This window comes from Cetorhinus maximus, chromosome 1 (genome assembly GCF_964194155.1).
Source record: "Cetorhinus maximus chromosome 1, sCetMax3.hap1.1, whole genome shotgun sequence".
NCBI lineage: Eukaryota > Metazoa > Chordata > Chondrichthyes > Lamniformes > Cetorhinidae > Cetorhinus > Cetorhinus maximus.
In genome coordinates, this window is record NC_135879.1 from 210,512,023 (window position 1) to 210,532,229 (window position 20,207).

The 20,207-nt window shown below is 44.6% G+C and overlaps 1 protein-coding gene across 1 annotated transcript in view; it reads right to left on the minus strand.

Moving 5' to 3' along the window:
• The window catches only part of LOC144686794 (mitogen-activated protein kinase 4-like), a 69,769-nt gene that overhangs the window by 22,552 nt on the left and 27,010 nt on the right, over window positions 1-20,207 (minus strand). Inside the window, exons 2-3 of the mRNA XM_078552507.1 lie at window positions 9,676-9,820; window positions 8,092-8,253 (exon numbers count right to left, since the gene is read on the minus strand). Coding sequence (XP_078408633.1) covers window positions 8,092-8,253; window positions 9,676-9,820 — 307 coding nt within the window. The remainder of the gene's footprint in view (window positions 1-8,091; window positions 8,254-9,675; window positions 9,821-20,207) is intronic.

Here is a 20,207-nt window from a genome sequence, read left to right on the forward strand (position 1 = left end):
CTTGGTTTATCCCTTCCTCCCTTCTTGAATAACGGTACCACATTGGCTGTCCTCCAGTCCTCTGGCACCTTTCCTGTGGCCAGAGAAGTATTGAAAATTATTGCCAGTGCCCCTGCTATCTCCTTCCTTGCCTCACTCAACAGTCTGGGATACATTTCATCCGGGCATTGGAGATTTATCTACTTTTAAGCCTGCCAGGCCACTTAGAACCTCCTCCTTTTCTATGCTAATTTCTTTAATTATATCACAGTCCTTCTGCCTGATTTCCATACCCACATCGTCCCTCTCACTTGTGAATACCGACACAAAGTATTCATTTAGAACCCTACCTACGTCTTCCAGCTCCACACACAAATTACCACTATGGTTCTTAATGGGCCCTACTCTTTCCTTAGTTATCCTCTTACTCTTAATGTACTTGTAAAATAACTTTGGATTTTTCTTTATTTTACCTGCTAATGTATTTTCGTGCCCCCTTTTTGCTCTCCTAATTTCCTTTTTAAGTTCCCCCCTACACATTCTATACTTCTCTTGGGCTTCTGCTGTTTTGAGCCCTCGGTATCTACCACAAGCCTCCATTTTTCTCAATATCCAATCCTGTATATCCCTCGACATACAGGGTTCCCTGGATTTGTTGGTCCCACCCTTTACCTTTACTGGAATATGTTGGCCCTGTACTCACCCTATTTCCTTCTTGAATGAATCCCACTGCTCTGACGCAGATTTACCTAAAAGTAGCTGCTCCCAAGCCACTCTGGCCAAATCATATCTGATCTTATTAAAATCGGCCTTCTCCCAATATTAAATCTCTGATTTCAGGCCCTTCCTTGTCCTTTTCCATAACAACCTTGAATCTAAAGGAGTTATGATCACTATCTGCAAAATGCTCCCCCACTGATACCTCTACCACTTGCCCAGCTTCATTCCCTAAAATTAAGTCCAGGACCACCCCCTCTCTTGTTGGACCTTCTGCATACTGCCTTAAAAAGCTCTCCTGGATGCCTTTTAACAATTCCGCTCCCTCTAAACTTATCACACGATGACTAACCCAGTTAATGTTGGGGAAGTTGAAATCCCCCACAATTACTACCCTATTATTTTTACACTTCTCTGAAATTTGCCTACATATCTGCTCTTCTATTTCTCTCTGACTGTTTGGGGGCCAATAGCACACTCCCAGCAATGTGATTGCTCCTTTTTTGTTTTTAAGTTCTACCCATGTGGCTTCATATGAGGAGTCTTCTAAGATGTCATCCCTCCTTACTGCTGTAATTGATTCCATGATCAATATTGCAGTTGCCCCTCCTCTTTTACCTCCTTCCCTGTCTTGCCGGAAGACCCTTTCTCCTGGAATATTGAGCTGCCAATCCTGCCCCTCTCTCAACCATGTCTCTGTGACAGCAATGACATCATACTTCCATGTGTTAATTTGTGCCCTCAACTCATCTGCCTTATTCGTCGGACTCCTTGCATTAAAATAAATACCATCTAACCTTGCGAAGCTCCCTTGTGCCTTAATTGGCCAATAATTTCTATGCCTTCCAGACTCACTTGCTCTCTCTTCTAATTTTGGTTGTGCATCTCCCCCTGCTGAACCTCAGCAGGTCCTTTACAGGATCCCATCCCCCTGCCAAGTTAGTTTAAAGCCTCCCCAACAGCACTAGCAAACTTCCCCACAAAGATGTTGGTCCTATTCTGGTTCAGGTGCAACCTGTCCCCCTTGTATAGGTCCCACCGCCCCCAGAAACAGTCCTAATGTCCCTGGAATCTAAAGCCCTCCCTCCTGCACCATCTCCCCAGCCAATCATTCATCTGGACCAACCTCCTATTTCTATACTCACTGGCGCATGGCACCAGAAGTAATCCAGAGATTACTGCCTTTGAGGTCTTGTTTTTTAATCTGTTTCCTAGCTCCCTAAATTCTGCTTGCAGGACCTCATCCCTCTTTCTACCTATGTCGTTGGTACCAATATGTACCATGATCTCTGTCTGTTTGCCCTCCCCCTTTAGAATGCCCTGCAGCCATTCAGTGACGTCCTTGAACCTGGCACCTGGGAGGCAACATACCATCCTGGAGTCACGTCTACGGCCGCAGAAATGCCTGTCTGTTCCCCTTACTATTGAGTCTCCTATCACTATTGCTCTTCCCATCTTCTTCCTCCTCCTTGTGCAGCTGAGCCACTCACAGTGTCATGAGCGTGGCTGCACTCCCCAGAGGAACCATCACTCTCACCATTTTCCAACAAAGAAAAACAGTTCTCGAGCAAGATGCACCCTGGGGATTTCCTGACTACCTGCCTGACACCTTTCTTCTGACTGATGGTCACCCATTCCCTCTCTGTTTGCACTTCCGTAAACTGTGGGGTGACCACATTTAAAAATGTGCTATCCACGAAACTCTCAGCCTCGCAGATGTACCTCAGTGCCTCCAGCTGCCGCTCAAGCTCTGAAAGCTCAAGTAGCTGCAGCTGGTGACATTCCCTGCACACGTGGTCGGCCAGAGCGCATGGAGCGTCTAGGTCTTCCCACATGTTGCAGGCAGTGCATAACACGGGAATGAGCTGCCCTGCCGTGCCTCTAGTTGAAAAAAAACCCCTTACTTTAAGTTAAATACAGTAGAAAAAGTTAAATTATTTATGTACTTTAAATAAAAACTAGAACCCTTACCTTTCTTAGCTTAATCTATTTTAAACTGGAGAAAAACTGGAGAGAAATACTGGAGAAAAACACATACCCACTACTCACCAGTCAGCTCTTACCTTTGTGCTGACATCACTTTTGGAAGCTTCCCCAAACTCGTGCTGATTCTGATCTCTCCGTCGCTCTCTCGTGCTGTCTTGTGATATCACTCTTGTTATTTTCAACAAGAACTGACCACAGGATACTCTTTCCAGACTGCTTCACTGCAATGCTAACTGCAGGACACTCTTCCTAGACTGCTTCACCGTGCTACTGACTGCGGGACGCTCTTCCCAGGCTGCTTCACAGCGATGCTGACTGCAGGACACTCTTCCCAGGATTCTGATCTCAGGTGAACCTTGTTCACTTATTTTTCAGTCCAGGTTGCTGATTTGATATTAATACTATTACTTTGGAACAGCTTGCAAATGAGCAGTGATTTTTTTTTAATGTAGATATTTCATGAGTGCAGACATTAATTTATGATTATTCGGAATAGCTGTTTACTAGTGATGGTGAAAGATGAGCTAATGCCCATTTAGGTTATTAATTTGACTTGTTTCTTTGCTATCAAATTAATTAATGCTACAGCACAGTTCCTACAATAACAAAAGACTGCAAGTTATAACTTGACAGTATTGAGGCTCATCTGTGAAGGGGAAAATTCTGCATGTTGGATGGAGTTTTATGGCTCCCTCTGGGAAGATGCTGGGAGTTGGGGGGGGGTGGGGCGGCGGCGGGGGTGTAAAATCGGGTGCAATGGTGGCAATGTGCCTGCCATCAACCTCCCTCCATTGGGATTTACCAGTGGCGATGGTGGCATCGGGCACCCGTCCACCCTTGGGCCAATTAATAGCCTCTTCCCACATGGCAATGGGCTGAGGAGGAGCCCCTTCTGTTCAGGCGAGCTGTGCCCAATGGGAGCCCCCACCAAATTATTTCGCCGTCCCCCGGGACCCATGTGCTCCCACCCACTGCCCTGCCGAACCCAGCACCCCACCCACCTCGCTGGGGTCTGGCAGTCCCAGGGAAACCCCAGACTCATCTGCATGTAAGGCAACTTGGCTACTGTTTAGTGGACACTGCCAGTAGTCCCAGCAGCAGCTACCCTTCCTGATAGCACTGCTGGAACTTGAGAGCTGCCTGCCATTTGATTGGCTGGCAGCCCTCAGAGGCAGGACCTCCTCCCAGATTGGGTAGAAGTCCTACCCTCTACCAATTAACAGCCCAATAGCTGTTAAATTGCTACAGGGAGTCCAGTCAAGCAGAAGCAGGCTGGACCCCAACTTATCAGCCAGGGTGGCAGGACCACAGCCTCTGCATAAAATTATGGCCATTGTTAATGTAAAACATTCATTGTTGACTTGTATTAGTGAGTTACAAACAGCCCTTAGGATGCCAGAATAAAATGATGAATCTTACACTAACTGCTAGTGATGCTTGGTAAGTGAGCAAAATTCCTAATTTTGGTCTTGGTGTCTCATTTACGTACTAACTCTGCTGATAAATGCAGTATCAAACACTCAGAATACCTAGATTTTAATTAAAGCTGTGGGAAGCAACGTACCACCTTCCATGCTGACAAGTTACTGCTACTGGTCTTACCACAGCAGCTAATGTTGCTCTGGGTATCTTAAGTGTGTTCAGGAAAATTTTCCAGATCAGTACATTTCCAGTCCAACTAGGAAGAAGGAATTCCCGGATCTAGTTCTGGGAAATGAGCTCGGTCAAGTGGATCAGTTGTCAATAGGGAAAAATTAAGGGAACAGTGAACGTAGCATTATAAGTTTAGGTTTAGATTAACGATGGAAAAGGACAAGGAGAGATCTAGTGTAAAAATACTTAGTTGGAGGAGGGCCAAATTCAATGGGATTAGAACAGGTCTGTCCCAGGTAAATTGGAAACAAATATTAGCAGACAAAACAGTAACAGAACAATGGAATTCCTTTAAAGATGAGATGGTCTGAGTACAGTCAAGGTACATTCTCACAAGGGATGAAGGTAGGGCAAGCAAAGCCAGAGTTTCCGAGATGACAAAAGAGATGGAGAGTAAGATGAATCTGAAAACAGGAACATATGATAGATGACAGATTGATAATACAAGGGAGAACTAGGCTCAAGATAGAAAGTTCAGAGGGGAAGTGAAAAGGGAAATAAGAGAGGCAAAGAGAGAATGTGAGAAGAGACTGGCAGCTAACATAAAAGGGAATCCAGAAGGTTTTTACAGTCATATAAGTAGTAAAAGGATAGTAAGAGGAGGGGTGGGCAGGTTAGGGACTATAAAAGAGGATGGACAAATGGAGTCAGAGGGTATGGCTAAGGTACTGAATGAGTACTCCACATCTGTCTTTACCAAGGAAGAAGATGCTGTCAACATCACAGTCAAATAGGAGGTAATTGGGATTCTGGATGAGCTAAAAATTGATTAAGAAGTAGGTATTAGAAAGGCTGGCTGTACTTAAAACTGATAAGTCACCAGGAATGAATGGGATGCATCTGACGGTGCTAAGAGAAGTAAGGGTGGAAATGGCAGAAGTACTGGCCATAATTTTTCAACTGTCTTTAGATACAGGGATGGCCAGAGGCCTGGAGAATTGCAAATGCTACATCTTATTCAAAATGTGTGAAAGGATAAGCCCAGCAACTACAGACCAGTCAGGATAATCTCAGGAAAGTTTTTAGAAATGACAATCTGGAACAAAATTAAGAGTCACTTGAGCAAGTGTGGATTAATTAAGTAAAGTTAACAAGGATTTATTAAATGCAAATTTAACTAACTAACTTGATTGAGTTTTATGATGAGCTAACAGAAAGAGTTGATGAAGCTAATGCAGTTGATATGGTGAACATGGACTTCCAGAAGACATTTGATGAAGTGCTAATAATAGGGTTTTAAGCAAAGCTGCAGCCCATGGAATAAGTGGGAGATTGAAAGCATGGATACGAAGTTAACTGAGTGACAGGAAACAGAGTAGTAGTGAACAATTGTCTTTTCTACTGAGGCAGGCATATAGTGGGCTTCCTGAAAAGTCAGTACTAGGACTACTGATTTTCCTGATATATATTAATGACCTAGACTTGGGTGTACAGGGCACAGTTTCAAAATTTATAGATGACACAAAACTTGGAAGTATTGTGAATTGTGAGGAGGCTGGTACAGTATTAGGCTTCAATAGGACATGGAGATGGATGGGCCATCACATGGCAGATGAAATGTAATGCACAGAAGTGTGAAGTGATTCATTTTGGTAGGAAGAAAAAGAAGAGGCAATATGAAATAAAGGATACAATTCCAAAGGAGGTGCAGGAACAGAGAGACCTGAGGGTATGTGTATACAAATCGTTGTTTGTGGAAGGGCAGGTTGAGAAAGTGGTTAAAAAGGCATACAGAATCCTGGGCTTTATAAAATAAAGGTATAGAGTGCAAAGTAAGGAAGCTGTGATAAACCTTTATAAAACACTAGTTCAGCCTCTACTGGAGTATTGTATCCAATTCTGGGCTGCGCACTTTAGGGAAGTTGTGAAGGCTTTCGAGAGAATGCAGAAAAAAATTTATAAGAATAGTTCCAGGGAAGAGGAATGTCATCTACATGGATAGATTGGAGAAACTGAGGCTGTTCTCCTTTAAGAGAAGGCTGAGAGGAGATTTGATAGAAGTGTTCAAAATCATGACGGGGCTAGACTGCGTAGATAAAGAGAAACTGTTCGCATTGGTAGAAGGGTCTAGAACCAATAGACTCTGATTTAAGGTTAGAAAAAGAACTAATAACTCTCTTAAGCCAGAAGGGTAAGGATCTGAGAGTGTGGTGAAGGCAGATGCAACATGGCTTTCAAAAATGAATTGGATAATTACCTGAAGAGAAAATGTTTGCAGCACTGTAGGGAAAGGGCAGGGGGACTGGCACTAGCTGTGTTGCTCTTCCAGAGAAATGTCACAGACACAACGGGTTGAATGGCTTCCCTCTGTGTTGTAAACATTTTTTGATTCTATGATTACACGTTAATAGGATATTTTGTCACAAAGCAATGGTATAACTCAGCAAAGTCTAATCCTGTCCTCTTCAGAGAGCTAGGATTACTAGATAGCGACAGTTTGACTCTTGCCTTGGACTATAAGATCGTGCATTCAAACCCCACTGATCTGGGCAGGTCATCCAGGCTGACACCTCACTGCTGCACTGAGAGAGTGCGGCGCTTTTAAGGGTGTTGTCATTTGGAGGTGATAATAAATCAAGATCCTATCCCTACTAAGGTGCATGTGAAAAAGGTTCTACGGCAATATTGGAAGAAGAGGAGGGGTATTCTCCCAGTGTCCTGGCAAATATTTGTTCCTCAACCAACACTAAAAGAGTTGAATGGATCATTGCAGTTTATAGGGTCTTGCCCTGCAACATCATTAACATGCTGTGCCTTACTTCTTTCTATTATTTTCCAGTTGAATAAACTGTAGTGGCCTAACAGATTGGTATTCACCTCCTTTCAGAATATATAGGAGAAAATATCGTGCACCTCATGTAGTCTTTTACCGTATTTAAATTCCTCTCCAAGTGACACACCAACCTGACTTAGAAGTCTATTACTGTTCCTTCATCACTGTTGGGTTAAAATCCTAGAACTCAGTATCTAACAGCACTTCTGAGTGCCTTCACCACATGGACCAGAGCAGTTGAAGAAGATTGCTTACTGCCATTTTCCCGAGGAAATTCAGAGATGGACAGTAATGTTGGCCTTGTCAGTGAAGGCCACATCCTGTGGATGAATGCAATTTTTTTTAAAAAAAGGTGTTTGCACACTACCCCACTCAGCAAACATAAGGCTACAACTTTCCTGGGAATTTTGGTCTGTTTTTGCAATGTCCTTTCTGCCAATAAATGTTGTGGAGAAAGCCCAAACTAACACTGCTTACTTAGTTTATCGTGATTATTTGTTTTGGTTGGCACAAGAAGCACAGAGGAGATGCAAGATGATGGAAAACCCTTTTTTCATATACCATTGCCATCACGGTGGACTTAACATCTGTGGCAGTGTTGCAATTTTTATCAGGTGGCATTATTGAATCTCTACAAGTAGCTGTCAGTGCCAGCATTGAGAATCATATTATTTGGCCGCAGACATGTTGAGTGGTTTCCTCAGCAGTAAATAAGGTCCACAGCCAGAAAGTAAAAAATTAAGGTGTGTAAGCTTGCACAGGAAATGTTGTTCTTCTGTAGGTACCAGTGTTGTGCAATGTAAATGGGAAAGATTCTATTGCACCAAGTGTCCCCATCACATTGCAGAATGCTTCATGTAAGTGCTTCCACAGTACAAAGGAGAGAGCAGTACGCCATCTTCTCTCTTACCTGCGGAAAAGCTCTTGACCCCTGAAGACATTGCAAAACAGTTGTCACACTTTATTTCCTAAGGATGATTTACCTTCTGCATTTCCTTCAGGAAGTAGTGCCCTCAGTGGTTTTGATACCTCCCACTTTGGGTTGATGTACGCTGGCATAACACGGAGCAGCTCCTGCTTGTCCTCCTCGCGGAGAACAGGAATAGTTTTCAGAATCAACTGCATTTGTTCCAGCTCATGAGCACCTAGGAAGAAAAGAAAGGCGGAGAGGAGGAAATCACACCATGTTTAAGTTAGTTCACCTATTCTTTGTCACAAGCCTGCATAGTTCAAAATATAAAATAAAAATAAGTAGCGCCATTGGCTGCTAGGATATGTTGGAGTATTAGAAATACTGGATTTCAGCCAGTCTACCGCCAACTGTGAATTTAATCTCGACAAGATGTTAGATAATTATGGGCACAGAGAAGAGGCCATAATGATTCACCTGAGGTCCTTCTGGAAAAGCAACCAGGCACCCCCGGCGGCTCTGACCTACATGCGACTCTCCATCCCCAATATGTGGTTCACACATAATGTTCTCTGAAGTGATCTAGAAAACCACTCAGTTGTAAACAATAACTACAGAACAGAATCAAAAGAGAAATAGCACACTGGCCTGTTAGCAATGACAAATATATCAGGGCAACACAAGACTTAGTCACCTTATTTGGTCCTTCTTACAAACAGTCACCAAATTGGGACAGCTATCCCATAGGCTACTCAAGCAATAGACTGATATAGTTCTACTCCGAGAATAATATTTATCAGCCAATCTTCCTGACTCTTTCATCATAAACCCTTGTTGTGTCTACCAAGATAGTGACATACAGACAAGTGGCAGTGGCCCTGGGAATCCTCAAAATTGACTGCAGACCCTATGAAATCTCATGGCTCCAAGAAGGCCAAGGAGACCTTCTGTTGATCACCTTCCGCCCCATATTCAACTGGCAAATCAGTCCTCTCTTCATGTTGAACATCCCTTGGACGAAGCACAAAGGCCACAGAATGTACAGAATAGATGGGGATCGTCAACATTCAGCATCAAATATGACTTGGTAATCCCACCACTCACTGAGCCAGCTGAGTCCTGAAGGTATAGCACCAGGCCAGATGAGCCCATGTCAGTTGATGAAGGAACCAACATGAGGGAGTACGCCACCTGGCCTCATTCTCACCAACCTACTTCTCACAATTGACCACAACAGATGTGACAACTGCACTGTACTTGTGAAGGCAAAGTCTTATATTTAAGGTGAGGGCACTCTCCATTCATGTAGCACAGTATTACGGCCATGTTAAGTGAGGTATACTGAGGACTGATCCAGTAGCCCATAAATTGGCATCCATGAGGCACTGTGGGACATCATCAGTAGAAAAATTGTATTCTACTTCATGGCCTGACAGATCCCTCTCTCTTCCATCGCCATCAAACAAATTTGTACTGGGTCTCCATCATGAAATACACTAATACAATTATTATGCATTTGAAAAGAATCTGAGAAAGAATGTTCCTTTTTCTTCGCATTTCTATCTTTATTGCTGTCACATGCAATGGCAATGGTATCCTGCATCTTTGTAAGACAACAGTTGACAAGTAGCAAATAGAAGAACAGGAAGTTACTTACCAGCAAACAACATCTTTCCTGTCAGCATTTCCGTAAATATACAACCTGCAGCCCACATGTCAATAGCTTTGGTGTAGTTGTTCGGCGACAGAAGGAGGCGAGGAGATCGATACCATTTGGTTACTAAACCTTCAGAAAGATGACCCTGGTCAATGAGAAGTGATAAAACATGACATTGATTCAATATAATGGATTCTCACATTGGTTCAGCTTTAAAGCAAAGGTTCCAACAATTTATGGTATTGAGTAAGGGTGTCATTATCACCAACCTATAGCATTGAATTGGCAACACATCGCCAGCAAAGTTGCTACCGCATCTTATAAAATTAATCTGTTGTAATACATTTCAAGTCAATTCTCTACAGTATGTTTTACAATGAGTCAACCTAAAACTGTATTTCAATGATATTGCGAAGCAATCTGTTTTCCAAGTGTAAATCTGTATAATATTTAATGAAAAGTTATGCAGTTAATACAAAGATTGGGCTGTATACATCAATCAATAGGAAAGACATCAAGCAATTGACACAATGTGCAGGATTTTAAACTTGGCTGTGTCCCCATGCCCTAAGTTTGGACGGGCAGTGAAAAATTAGTCAATTATTACTTTAATGGCCTTAATAGGCCTGTTAATTGTCGGTGGGTGCGCTGCCGACCTCGGGTGTGCCCGCCGTCTGAAATTTTGCGTGAGTGCACAACGATGTCGGGACGCTTGCCCGACATCATCGTGCGTCATTTTACACTAGAGCCGATCGGGCTTGTGCCCACCTGCTCAGCGCAAATTTCTGCCCCTGGTCCCCTAACAGATACTAAAAATACGAAGCAGCTGACACAAAATGAACCTGATGAAAAACTTACTTTCTCTTTTTAAAAAGTCAGCTGCTGCAGGTCAGGTCCTGGGGCTCACTTGCGTCCAGATTTTATAGGAAGATTTATAGGAAGTTTCTTGCCATGAGCATCACCCAAAGAAGTAAGATTCGCGGCTGCATTTTGCATGCTCCTGCCGGGTGTGTTTCCAGCGGAAGGGCACGTAAAATAGGGCGGGCGCGCACCTCAATACCTTCCCACGCACCCCCGAGCTCATCCGTATAACACAGTAGGTGGGTGGGCGCCAAAATCGGCAGCCCACCTGTCATATCTCAGAAAATAATTCAGGGTCAACTGTAGAAATGTGGAGCTTGTAAAATGTCAGCTAGAGCACATGTATGACAGAACAGACCAGGAGGTACATGATGCTGAGAGAAGTAACAGGCCGAAAGTACAGAACAATTGCTGACAAAGGGCAGGACGCAAATACCATGGAAGAAATCGTACAAAAGGAAAGTTGTCCAGCGTGGGGAAAGCAGTGTTTTAACATCAAGAAGCTGAATCATTTTGCACACAAGTATTTGGTGGCTAGAAAGAAGCAAAACAAACCTGTACAGGTGGCCACTGGCGAGATATCAGCAGAAGAGTCTGAAGCACGATACACCTTACAACAGGTTGGTTCCGTCAAGTCTATAGGCGACAAATGGTTTGTGACTGTAACAATGATGACCGCAGAAAGAGAGTATCAAGTGAACAAGAAGCATCATGCAACATCATGATCTTCACAGATCTGTGCGAAGTAGCTGAACATGGCGATCCGCAAATGAAGCCCTCAAAAGTAAGGCTGAGGCTATATGATGGCATGATATTCATACCATGAGGATAAATTAGTCTGAGAGCCCAATGCAATGGCAAGAAAGAAGATCTAGGCCAGGATATTGAGGTCGGTGAGTGGGAGGGGGAGGGGCCTGCTTGCCGAAGCGTAAAATGCAGCGGGATGATGTTGGGTGGAACTCCCGACGTCGCCCCACCCCATTTCAATTTTCAGGTCGGTGGGGGCGCAACCGAATCAGCTGTGCGCCCGCCAACCTGTCAACGGCCTATTGAGGCCATTTAAAAACTAATTGATGTAATTAACGGATCTGCCCATCCAACCTTAAGGTTGGCGGGCAGGCCGGGAGCCCTGGCGGGAATTAGAAAAAGCATGAAACCTCATCCACGGGCGGGATGAAGTTTCATGAGGGTTTTTAAAAATTTAATAAAAGTTTGAATAAAAGTTATGGACATGTCCCAACTCATGTGACAATGTCACATGAGGGAACATATCAGGGAAATTTTATTTTTGTCCATTGACCATTTTTGAATTTGGCGCTGATCTCCTTGAGGCAGCACTTAGCCCCAGGGTGATGAGTACGCTCTTTCGCGCACATGCGTGAAAGAGGGCACTCCCGGCTTAGGGAATCACCCCCCCACCCGCGCAGGAAGTGCATAGCACTTCCTGGCGGACGTCGCGCTGGGTGGGCCTTAATTGGCCCAGCGGGGGGAAAATTCTTCCCCTAGAGTTCCAGATTAGTTACGGGATACAAAGCCACTAAACTCAGTTGAAGCAGGCCTAAAGCTTGAATGTGCCAACACAGGTTTACAACGTGTTGCAGCACATAAAACCATTGACTGCTGAACAGATCCTAGAGGAGTACAAATATGTATTTACAGGGTTGGGATGTCTAACAGGAGAATATCATCCAGAAGTGGATGAGAGTGTAAGACCAATTCAACATCTGCCAAGAAGAGTTCCAGCTGCCCACAAGTCAAACCTAAAAGACAGGATAGAAGGGCTGGAAGAGAAGGGAGTAATCAAGGAAATGACACTCCTACAGCCTGGATTAGCAGCATGGTAGAAGTAAAACAACCTGGAAAGCTGAGAGTATGCTTAGACCCAAAGGATCTAAATAAAGCGCTGAAGAGATCTCATTACCCCATGCCAACAATTGAAGGAATTTTGCTGCAACCTGCCAAGGCAAAGATTTCAACTACCCTAGATGTGAAGGATAATTACTGGCAAGTGAAGCTGGATGAAAGCAGCAGTTTTCTAATGATGTTCTGGATGCTGTTTGGGAGATACAGATGGTTGCGCATGCCATTTGGCATTGCCACAGCCCCAGAAGAGTATGATCAGAATTTAATACGACTGCTAGAGAGAGCTTGCCAGATGAATCTGAAGCTGAACAAGAAAAAATTGCAACTGAAGATGCCTGAAGTCAAGTCCATAGGTCATATACTGACAACAAAAGGTCTCCGTCTGGATCCTGACAAGGTGAGAGCTGTAGCAGCAGTGCAACGACCAACAGATGTGAAAGCAGCGCAATGATCTGTTGGATTTGTGAACTATTTAGCAAAATGTTTGCCCAATTTGTTGTTGGCCTGTGAACCATTACACACGCTCACTGTCAAAGAGGTGCAGTGGTGTTGGGGTACTTAACAAGAAGCAGCATTCACTAAAATCAAACAACTAGAAACAATAACGTCAGTGCTGAAGTACTATGACATCAATGATGAAGTCACCTTGCAGCGTGATGCCAGTGAGACAGGTCTTGGAGCAACCCTAATGTGCAAGGACAACCAATCATATTTGCATCCAGGGCACCAATGCAAACTGAATGACTCTGCACTTAGATTGAGAAAGAGTGCCTGGCTATTGTCTTAGCTTGTGAGCATTTTCATCAACACCTGCTTGGGACAAACAAGGTAACAGTGGAGTACGACCACTAGCCAATTCAAAGCATTTTTCTCAAACTGCAACTATCTGCTCCAAAGTGTCTGCAAAGAATGTTACACTGTTTACAAAGCTATCATCTGGATGTGACATACAAGCAAGGAAAACAGATGTACATACCTGACATGCTGTCGAGAGTACCGCATCCCACGAAAAATGTTGAAGAAGCTACAACAGAAAGTCAAATCTTCCAGATTCAATGTGAAGCAGCAGCTCGACATGATCTGGACATCATCAACCCAGCAGAGGCATTGAATCTGACTCAAATCAAGCGAACTACACAACAAGATGCAAGTATTACAAAATGTCGTGATGAAAGGATGGCCTGAGAGCATCAAGGAAACACCTGTGGTCACAAGAGCCTATTGGGCATACCGAGATGAATTGACAGCCCAAGATGGCATCTTGTACAAAGGAAATAGAGTCATCATCCCTCAGGAGATGAGAGGAGAGATGCTGAAACGCATACATGCAAACCATCAAGTAATTGAATTGAGTCTGAGAAAGACAAGAGAAATGCTCTACTGGCCAAAATTGAGCAATGAAATTAAAGACCACATAGGCCAGTGCAGTGCTTGTAACCAGTACCAAGCTAAACATGCTAGAGAGCCATTTAGATCCTAGAGGAGTACAAATATGTATTTACAGGGTTGGGATGTCTAACAGGAGAATATCATCCAGAAGTGGATGAGAGTGTAAGACCAATTCAACATCTGCCAAGAAGAGTTCCAGCTGCCCTCAAGTCAAGCCTAAAAGACAGGATAGAAGGGCTGGAAGAGAAGGGAGTAATCAAGGAACTCCTACAGGTTGGATTAGCAGCATGGTAGCAGTAAAACAACCTGGAAAGCTGAGAGTATGCTTAGACCCAAAGGATCTAAATAAAGCGCTGAAGAGATCTCATTACCCCATGCCAACAATTGAAGGAATTTTGCTGCAACCTGCCAAGGCAAAGATTTCAACTACCCTAGATGTGAAGGATAATTACTGGCAAGTGAAGCTGGATGAAAGCAGCAGTTTTCTAATGATGTTCTGGATGCTGTTTGGGAGATACAGATGGTTGCGCATGCCATTTGGCATTGCCACAGCCCCAGAAGAGTATCATCAGAATTTAATACGACTGCTAGAGAGAGCTTGCCAGGTGAATCTGAAGCTGAACACATGACACATGACATCCCAGGCGGACCATGGATGAAGCTGGGAGTAGACCTCTTCACTACAGCAGGAAGTGATTATCTTGTTACTGTGGACTACTATTCTGATTACTGGGAGTTAGACCAGCTGACTTCAACGATAACAGGGGAAACAGTAGAATGTCTGAAAGTACACTTCAGTCATTACGACATTCCAGACATGGTGATGAATGACAATGGCCCTCAGTTCACAAGTGAAGAATTCAACTACTTCACAAAGGATCGGGAAATTCAACACTACGCATTATCTCCGCACTATCCCCGGTCAAATGGAAAGGTTGAGGTGACAGTGAAAATCACCAAAGGAATCATTAAGAAATCGAGTTAATCTAGCACTGATGTACACATGGCAATCCTCGAGTGCAGGCATGAAAAGTAGCCCAGTCCAAAGACTAATGTCATGCCGCATAAAAACTACTCTTCCAATAGCAAAAAAGCTGCTGAAACCAGAAGCAGTAACAGGTATGAGTGCAAGAAACAAAGTGAAACAGCAGAAAGCCACATTTCATTTTGACAAAGCTGCCAAACCGTGGCCAGAGCTGAGCATTGGAGAGCCAGTCAGGGTGCAAACCTTTAATGCTCTCAACAGGAGACAGCCCCCATAGCAACTTGGGACATGCATAGAGAAATTGTCACCTCGATCATAAGTGATGGAAGTGACCGATTAAATATACCAGCGCAACCGCAGGCATATACAAACAACTAGTGAAGCTGTTCCTTCACTGCAGTCAGCCAGGCAGGAGCAATGGATCTCACCAGCTGCAGAGAGTACAGAGCAACTATCACTCCCAGAAGTCCAATTGTCCCCAACAACAGAAATGGAACAACAGCAGGTACCACAGCAACAAGTGCCACTGGAACGACACTTTCCGGATAAGGAACATCACCCAGACAAACATCAAATGACAACTCACACACGTACCATGAAGAGACCTGCATGATTTAAAGACTATGTATGCAAGGCAGGTGCAGACACGGACTAGTAAAACAAACAGTTGTTAATACATGAGAACTGTGGGTGTATAGTGGGTAACTTTGGTAACTTACAGTTACACATGATCGTGCATACAAATGTGTCTTCTGTTTCTTAGGAAAAGGGTAATGTTTGGATTTTTTGTTCATTATGAAAAGGAAGATGTTTGGGTTTTGAAATGCAACTGTACTACATGTCCTATCTGGCTTGCTGTAGTCATGTGACCTCTGCCACAAGGAACTCACTCTGTAGGCTGCCATTTTACATCAGTTTAATAAAGACTTCAGACTGGAAAGCACTGCAATTATTGAACTTGAAACAGGGCCTTTTTGGGGCTGCTTGCAGTCCCAGCAGCGCCCATTACTGAGCGCATGACACTGCTGGGACTGCTGGCCAATTGGATAGGCCCAAAGGTGGGTCCTCCTCTCCGGGGAGGTGTGTAAGTCCCACTGTTAACCAATTTAGCCCACCCGCAGCGTGTTCTGGCTGGATGATGGGCTTGCATGGAGCAAGTTGGATTCTAGCCGACCTTTCTTCCAAGGCATAAAATGCAGCCCTTGGTGTAGTTTTTTATATAATGGGATTTCGATATTGAAAAAAGACGACAACTGCCAATAGCATGCCCCCCATTGCTAGTTCTCAAATCAGCTATTGGAAAATTGATGCCCCACAGATCACTATTGAAACCAAGAGTAACAGATTTTCTGTCCCTTCCCCGTCAAAGCTCAGACAGACAGCCAGGTGGAGAAGAATAGAATAGTGCAGTGTACTTACAAACTTTGACTTACAGAGGCACACATTGCGCCTCCAACTTAAAAAAAAAACCCTCTCTTGGACTTCTCCCATATATATAAGCACAAGTGAGTCTCCAATTAACATCCACCACCTGAATTAACCCCAATTGATATACAATTTACACACCCCATTATTTTAATGTTGTGGCTTCCAGGGAAGCTAATTTTCCTTTCTATCTTTTCTTTGTGAATTTTGTGAGTAACTTCAGTGTTAGAAACAAAAACTCCCAGGTCATTAATAGCATGCCCACATTGGGCCAAATTTCCTGAGCAACTGAGGATGTTTCTGTGGCAGAGGTTTTACTGGAGTCAGGGGTTTACATTGTCTCCAACCTATTTTTTAATGATGAGCATATCTTACAGGTCTTTGTAAGTGTTGGGTCTTTCAAAATATCTTCCCTGTCCAATGTTGATGTCAAAAGAAGAGATGGAACTGGCAGGATGACTCTACCTACCAAAAACCCCATCAGTTCTGCTGCACACCCTGTACAAGTCACATTTTCATTATACAGAGGTATTTGATATCCTGGCAGTGAAGCCCACAGTGCTAGTTTCCTAAAAACAATTGATTGCAGAGAGATTAATTGCAGCTTGGAAAGTAGCAGTGGCAAAATGCATCTACTTTGGGAAACAAATCTTTATTCCTTGGCGAAGATTACCCACGCTTCCCAATCGAATGGTGTCGCGCCATTCTGAAATTCCTGGCCTCAAAGGGCAAGTTACTCAGGGAACATCCCAAACAGTACCTATTGTGCTGGGGTAGACTGGATGGCAAAAGACCTGCCCCACCGTACACCTGGTGAAAGAGTGGGGCTCAAGGAATTCCAGCTTCTCTACTCCAAGAATATGCCTCTGTCCAAACTACAGAAAAGTATCACCCCATTGTGACGTTACTCTTTCCAGTGTATTGTGGCTATTTAAGACCATAAGATGTAGGAGCAGAAGTAGGCAATTTGGCCCATTGAGTCTGCTCTGCCATTCAATGAGATCATGGTTGATCTGATAATTCTCAACTCCACTTAAGTGTTGGGGCCTTAACCTTAACCATTTCCCCATAACCCTTGATTCCCTTATTGATTAAAAAATTGTCTATCTCAGTCTTGAGTATACTTAATGATTCAGCCTCTACTACACTCTGCCGTAAGAGATTCCACAGATTCACTGCCCTCTGAGAGAAGAAATTCCTCCTCATCTCTGTCTGAAATGGGCGACCCCTTACTCTGAGATTATACCCTCTGGTCCTAGACTCTCCCACAAGGGGAAACAACCTCTCAGCATCTACCCTGTCAAGCACCCTAACAATCTTAAATGTTTCAATAAGGTCGCCTCTCATTCTCATAAACTCCAATGAGTACAGGCCCAACCTACTCAACCTCTCTTCATAAGAAAATCCCTCCATATCTGGGATCTACCTAGTGAACCTTCTCTGGACTGCCTCCAATGCCAGTATATCTTTCCCTAGATAAGGGAACCAAAATTGTTCACAGTATTCTAGGTGTGGTCTAACTAATGCCTTGTATAGTTTTAGCAAGGCTTCTTATTTGAGTCCTCTCCCCATTCAACGGATCCTTTTACCCACCTACAATATTCTCCCTCCACCTGGACCCCTCCCTCTGGATTCTTACCTTCTCTTGATCTTTTCATTGAGAACTGTCGGCGTGACATTAGTCGTCTCAATTTCTCTCCTCCTCTCACCCACTCTAACCTGTCTCTCTCTGAACTTGCTGCACTCCGTTCTCTCAGGTCTAACCCTGACATTGTCATCAAACCCGCTGACAAGGGTGGTGCTGTTGTTGTCTGGCACACTGACCTCTACCTCGCAGAGGCTGAGCATCAACTCGCAGACACTTCCTCCTACCTCCCCCTGGACCATGACCCCACCACTGAACATCAAGCCATTGTTTCCAGGACTGTTACTGACCTCATCTCCTCTGGAGATCTTCCTCCCACAGCTTCCAACCTGATAGTCGCCCAACTTCAGACGGTCCGCTTCTACCTCCTACCCAAAATTCACAAACAGGACTGTCCCGGCAGACCGATCGTGTCAGCCTGTTCCTGCCCCACAGAACTCATTTCTTGCTATTTTGACTCCATTCTCTCTCCCCTTGTCCAGTCCCTTCCCACCTACATCTGTGATTCCTCTGACACCCTACATCAACAATTTCCAGTTCCCTGGCCCCAACCGCCTCCTCTTCACCATGGACGTCCAATCCCTCTACACCTCCATCCCCCACCGGGATGGTCTGAGGGCTCTCCGCTTCTTCCTCGAACAAAGGCCCGAACAATTCCCATCCACCACTACTCTCCTCCGTCTGGCTGAACTTGTTCTCACGCTGAACAATTTCTCCTTTAACTCCTCTCACTTCTTCCAAATAAAAGGTGTGGTTATGGGGACCAGCATGGGCCCCAGCTATGCCTGTCTCTTTATGGGGTATGTGGAACATTCCTTAGTTCCAGTCCTACTCCGGCCCCCTCCCACAACTCTTTCTCCGGTACATCGATGATTACTTCGGTGCTGCTTCATGCTCTCGTCTGGACCTGGAAAATTTATTAATTTTGCTTCCAATTTCCACCCCTCCATCATTTTCACATGGTCTATCTCTGACACTTCCCTTCCCTTCCTTGACCTCTCTGTCTCAATTTCTGGTGATAGACTGTCCACCAATATCCATTACAAGCCTACCGACTCCCACAGCTACCTCGACTACAGCTCCTCACACCCCGCTTCCTGTAAGGACTCCATCCCATTCTCTCAGTTCCTTCGCCTCCGTCGCATCTGTTCTGATGATGCCACTTTCAAAAACAGTTCCTCTGACAAGTTTTCCTTCTTCCTTAACCGAGGTTTTCCACCCACGGTGGTTGACAGGGCCCTCGACCATGTCCGGCCCATCTCCCGTGCATCCGCCCTCACACCTTCCTCTCCCTCCCATAAACATGATAGGGTCCCCCTTGTCCTCACTTATCACCCCACCAGCCTCCGCATTCAAAGGATCATCCTCTGCCATTTCTGCCAACTCCAACATGATGCCACCACCACACACATCTTCCCTTCAACCCCCCCCCCGGCGGCATTCCGCAGGGATCGTTCCCTCCGGGACACCCTGGTCCACTCCTCCATCACCCCTACACCTCAAACCCCTCCCACGGCACCTTCCCATGCAACCACAGAAGGTGTAACACCTGCCCCTTTACTTCCCCTCTCCTCACTGTCCAAGGGCCCAAACACTCCTTTCAAGTGAAGCAGCATTTCACTTGCACTTCCCTCAATTTAGTCTACTGCATTCGTTGCTCCCAATGCGGTTTCCTCTACATTGGAGAGACCAAATGCTGTCCGCAAGCATTACCCAGACCTCCCTGTCGCTTGTCATTTCAACACTCCACCCTGCTCTCATGCCCACATGTCCGTCCTTGGCTTGCTGCATTGCTCCAGTGAAGCTCAACACAAACTGGAGGAACAGCACCTCATCTTCCGACTAGGCACTTTACAGCCTTCTGGTCTGAATATTGAGTTCAACAATTTTATATCATGAACTCTCTCCTCCATCCCCACCCCCTTTCCGATTCCCCCCCTTTTCTTTCCAATAATTTATATAGATTTTTTTTTCCACCTATTTCCATTATTTTAAAATGTATTTCCATCCATTGTTTTATCTCTACCTTTTTCGATTCCTTCACCCCACCCCACCCCCACTAGGGCTATCTGTACCTTGCTTGTCCTGCTTTCTACCCTTAATTAGCACATTCCTTAGATAATATCACCACCTTCAACACCTCTTTGTCCTTTTGTCTGTGACATCTTTTGGTTATCTCCACCTATCACTGGCCCTTTATCCAGCTCTACTTGTCCCACCGCCCCCCCCCCCCCCCCCCCCCCCTTAAACCAGCTTATATTTCATCTCTTTTCTATTTTTACTTAGTTCTGTTGAAGGGTCATTCGGACTTGAAACGTTAACTGTGTTCCTCACCGCAGATGCTGTCAGACCTGCTGAGTTTTT